This window comes from Equus asinus, chromosome 22 (genome assembly GCF_041296235.1).
Source record: "Equus asinus isolate D_3611 breed Donkey chromosome 22, EquAss-T2T_v2, whole genome shotgun sequence".
Classification (NCBI taxonomy): Eukaryota; Metazoa; Chordata; class Mammalia; order Perissodactyla; family Equidae; genus Equus; species Equus asinus.
The window spans coordinates 64,995,493-64,999,522 of NC_091811.1; the positions used below are offsets into that span (position 1 = coordinate 64,995,493).

General features: G+C 48.1%; 1 protein-coding gene across 1 annotated transcript in view; it reads right to left on the bottom strand.

Annotated features, from left to right (window-relative positions):
• WIF1 (WNT inhibitory factor 1) overlaps nt 1-2,929 on the bottom strand; it is a 65,017-nt gene extending 62,088 nt beyond the window's left edge. Inside the window, exons 1-2 of the mRNA XM_070494328.1 lie at nt 2,108-2,929; nt 1,494-1,633 (exon numbers count right to left, since the gene is read on the bottom strand). Coding sequence (XP_070350429.1) covers nt 1,494-1,633; nt 2,108-2,255 — 288 coding nt within the window. The 5' untranslated portion in view covers nt 2,256-2,929. The remainder of the gene's footprint in view (nt 1-1,493; nt 1,634-2,107) is intronic.
• Nucleotides 2,930-4,030: the final 1,101 nt, after the last annotated feature.

The following is a 4,030-nucleotide window of genomic DNA, read 5'->3' on the forward strand; positions in this document are numbered from 1 at the left end:
AAAATTAATTGTCCACAAAGTATCTATGAAGAGGGAATTGTAGGAAGAAAAGAAAGAATCTCCTGATACAGCAATAGGAGCCTCAGCAAACTTATCTGCAAAATGGGGGTATTAGAATAGATGACCTTCCTGTTAGGAACTTTGGTAAATGCAAAACATTTATTTTTTTTTATGACAATGGAAGTGTTGAAGGGTCTAGATTTGATCAACTTTAGAAAAGAAAAATGAGACAACAGACCTAAGGGAAAAAAGGCAGCTAAATGGTCATGCCTACACTATAATAGGTAACTAGAGGGAACCAAAGTGGTTTCTCAATTCAAAATAGTTACTTTTTTTTTGTTTTGGTGAGGAAGATTGGCCCTGAGCTAACATCTGTGCCAATCTTCCTCTATTTTGTATGTGGGATGCTGCCACAGCATGGCTTGATGAGTAGCATGTAGGTCCGTGCCCCGGAGCCAAACCCACAAGGTGGGCCACCAAAGCAGAAGATGCAAACTTAAGCAGTGTGCCACCAGGTGGCCCCTCAATTGAAAACAATTACTTCTTACAGTATTTTCTGGATCACATTCTTCATGAAAATAGCCATGTAAGGAATTTTAGAATAAAAAAGACCCGAAAATGTGATTTTAATTATAATTACAATGATTTTCATAGTAGACACATTTTACCAACTAATGAGCAAAAGAATTTATTACTTACCCTTTGTCCTCTAGAGTAAATTCTCCAGTTGCACAAAAGAAATTAAACTCACTAAACATTTCTTCTCCCTTTTTCCCCAAAGATAGAGGTCATTTACGTAACACTGAAATTGTAGGAAAGGTAACATACAAAAGATGCTAATGTGTTAAGAAATCAAAGGAATGCTTCTTCATAAAAATATATTGGAGTTTTCTTTTTCCATATGAAAGTAAAATAGTAACTTAAAAAAAGATCAATAGCCTGGAATGTTTTACAAACGTTCTTATATGACACTTTTTGATTCTGTGAATTTCTACCAGAAATATATAGCGCTCACACTGTTCCAGTGAATAACATTCAACATACGAATATTTTCAAATGCACAATATGAAAAACACTTACAGACTTTAAAATTTGTTGTAAAGTATAACGTCATAAGTGATTAGTATATACTATGGAAAAAAGAGTCTTTTAAACATTACATTAAATTTTAATGTAAATGATCACAGAAAGAAGTGATGTTGGTATTTCAGGTCTTTCTATTTCCAGCAACCTGATGACACTGAGTCTTATCAAGACGGTGAGCTTAGGCACACTGCCCACCTTTTTCTTTTGGGAATCCTTAATTTACGTGACACGTTTAAATAAATGGGAGCTAATTCTTTATTTGCTTTGGAGATCAGATGAGAAATCACTATTTAAAACTGTAAAAATGTACCAGACTACACAATATACGGTGCTACTTCCACCCGCCATCAGACAGCGGAAATATTAAAAGGTAATTTTCTCCGCCCTTTCTGGTTATCAGAACTTACCTGCCCTGCGGCTTGCCAGGTAAAATTCATGGAATGGATATTGACAGGAATAGCTGGCATTCTCTGTTGTGCTTTTCTGAAATCATGTGTAAAAGGGGCCATTTTCCCCTCTGAAACAATCAAGATATCTTCTTCAAATCCTGGTTTAAAAAAAATAAGCAAAACTCTCAAACTAGGTGGACTTAAAAGAATCCAAATGAGAAACTGCATGCAAAATGAACACCAAAGAATTAGTATGGCTCATTTCTTTTCACAAAGCACCTGCCTTGCTAGCAACTAATGTTCCTCTGTATGTGATAAGAATGATGCCAACAGGCACACGCTTTCAGGGAAAAGGAGTGGACACGGAGTGGACTGGTCTTAAATGTTGGGTCCCCCTAAAAACGTAGGGTTGTAGAAACTAGCAACAGCGTAATCAGAACACTGGCGCAGCTTTGGTTTCCTGGGAGAGAAGTTTATACGCTTTCAGATGGAAAATAGCTAATTAAAACGGGGGTTGTAATCTTGGAAATTAAGTTTTAAAACATACTAAATGCATTCATCTCTCTCTCTTCAGCGGAAGCTGGAGACAGAGGGAAGACACGGCAGGGCAAGGCGCCGCGCGCGGACCTTACCTATGAGCACTCTCGCCTGGTGAGCGTCGATCCACAGGTACAGGCTCTCCTCCCGCGGCGGCTCCACCTCCGCCCGCAGCACCAGCAGGCACCGAAGGATGCTCCAGAGTCGGAGCGCGGCGGCGGGGAAGGAGCTTCTCCGGGCCATGCTGCTCCGCACCCCTGTGCTGGTGGCTGTCGCCGCTGAAACCCCCTCCGCCGCACCTCCCCAACCTGCAGCCCTGAAGTTCTCCCTGAGCCCGAGCTGTTCCCGCTTCGACGGCTGAGCGTGTAGCCGTCGGGATCGGAGGCGAGAGCGCCCGGGAGCGCGGGAGGAGGAGGGCGGGGAAGAGCGCGCGAGCGGGGCGCGGGGCGAGCGGGGCCGGCGGAGGCGCGGGACTGGCAAGGCGGGAGATGCCAGCACACACGGCGAGGCCAACAGCCGGAGGGTTAAATACGGCGGGAGGGGGAGAGCGGGAAGGGCGGGCGCCAGCGAGGGCCGAGCCCAGCGGCCGCCGCCGAGGGGTGCCGGGGGCGCGGGGCGGGGCGGCGCGGGGCGCGGGGCGAGCGCGCGGAGGGGGCGTGCTGGGGGCGCTCAGCGGGTCCCCGGGGACGCCGCTCGCCTCTGCTTCCTGCCGGGAGAGGCCGGGGTAGGGGGCGGGGGGGCACGGTAACGGTGAACTGACGTCGCGGGGCTTGACTGAGCGCAGATGATGACGATGACGATGCTGATGGCCGTGTCTACCCCGGCGCTAACTGAAGACGCGTGTGCCTCTTCTTCTCCCTTCCCGCCGCTGTCATTGCGCTCTCTGCAAGCCTGTGCTCTTGCACCCGCGCTACGCCGGCACTTGGCGCGTCCCCAGGCGTTTAAAACCCGAGACTCCCCGGTCCAGTGGGGCCTGCGGGCAGGCACGCGGCGTGGCTCGGCGCAGGGCTCTCCTTGCGCACTTGTCAGACCCCAGGGAGCTGCTCCGACCCCTGGGGAGGCTCGTCTCCCTGCTCACGCAGCAGCGCCACCAAGAGCTCCCTGAGCTCTGGATGACAGGCGGACCCGACCTCGTGGGGTTAGGGCTGACAAAGTCGTGAATATCTTCATATTTGCTGGTGTTTCAAGAAATTTGGAGGCCCGCAGCGCTGACCCTGAAATCGCAGACGCTTTAGGGCAAGACCACGGCTCCGGCCTTGCCTGTGGGAAGTGTAGTTGGCTGGCAGTGGGCTGCAGTCGAACACACCCACCCGACCCTTGCAGAAAGGACTTTACGTGCCCCCTGCCTAATCCCTTGGACGCGCAAAGAAAACAGAAGCAAAATGTTTCTTAAAAACTTAGGAAGATGTCAGACTCAGAAAAGTGTTGTTTACCGCTCTTTGTTCTTTAGCACCCAGATGCTGCGACAGATGCCCCAAGGGATCGAGGTTCTGGGACTAGGCATGGTGCTTCACTCAGTCCTTTGTGGAGTAGCGGACCCCTCGAGGGAAAAACAGACAGGAACAGCAGAAGAGAAGCCGAACACGTGCGTGCCTTCGCTTAAATAAACGTCAGGTCATGAAAAGTTAGGAAAGAGAACAGAATATGCATTTGCAGTTACGAAATATTTTCAGCTGAACAACTGTTGATCTTTAAAAAGATAAGAAATCTAACTACGACTGATTTGAACTTGCAGTGTCTTCATTTGAACAGGACTTTTAAGTGCTTACTTAATCTTTACAAGTGTTTCAAGTAGGCACCATCATTATTCCCATTTTACTGATGGGAAAGGTCCAGGGAGTTGGCTGGTTACCCGGCTGTAAGGGGCAGAGTCAGGTTCCAGTCCCAGCCACTCTGATTTCAAAGCCTATCCTCTTACCCACTAGACCGCATACTGAGAAGTACGTCGTGATTAAGTCTGTTTGCATCCAAAGCTTCATAGCCATTCTTCCTTTAAAATAATCATATTAACCTTTTTT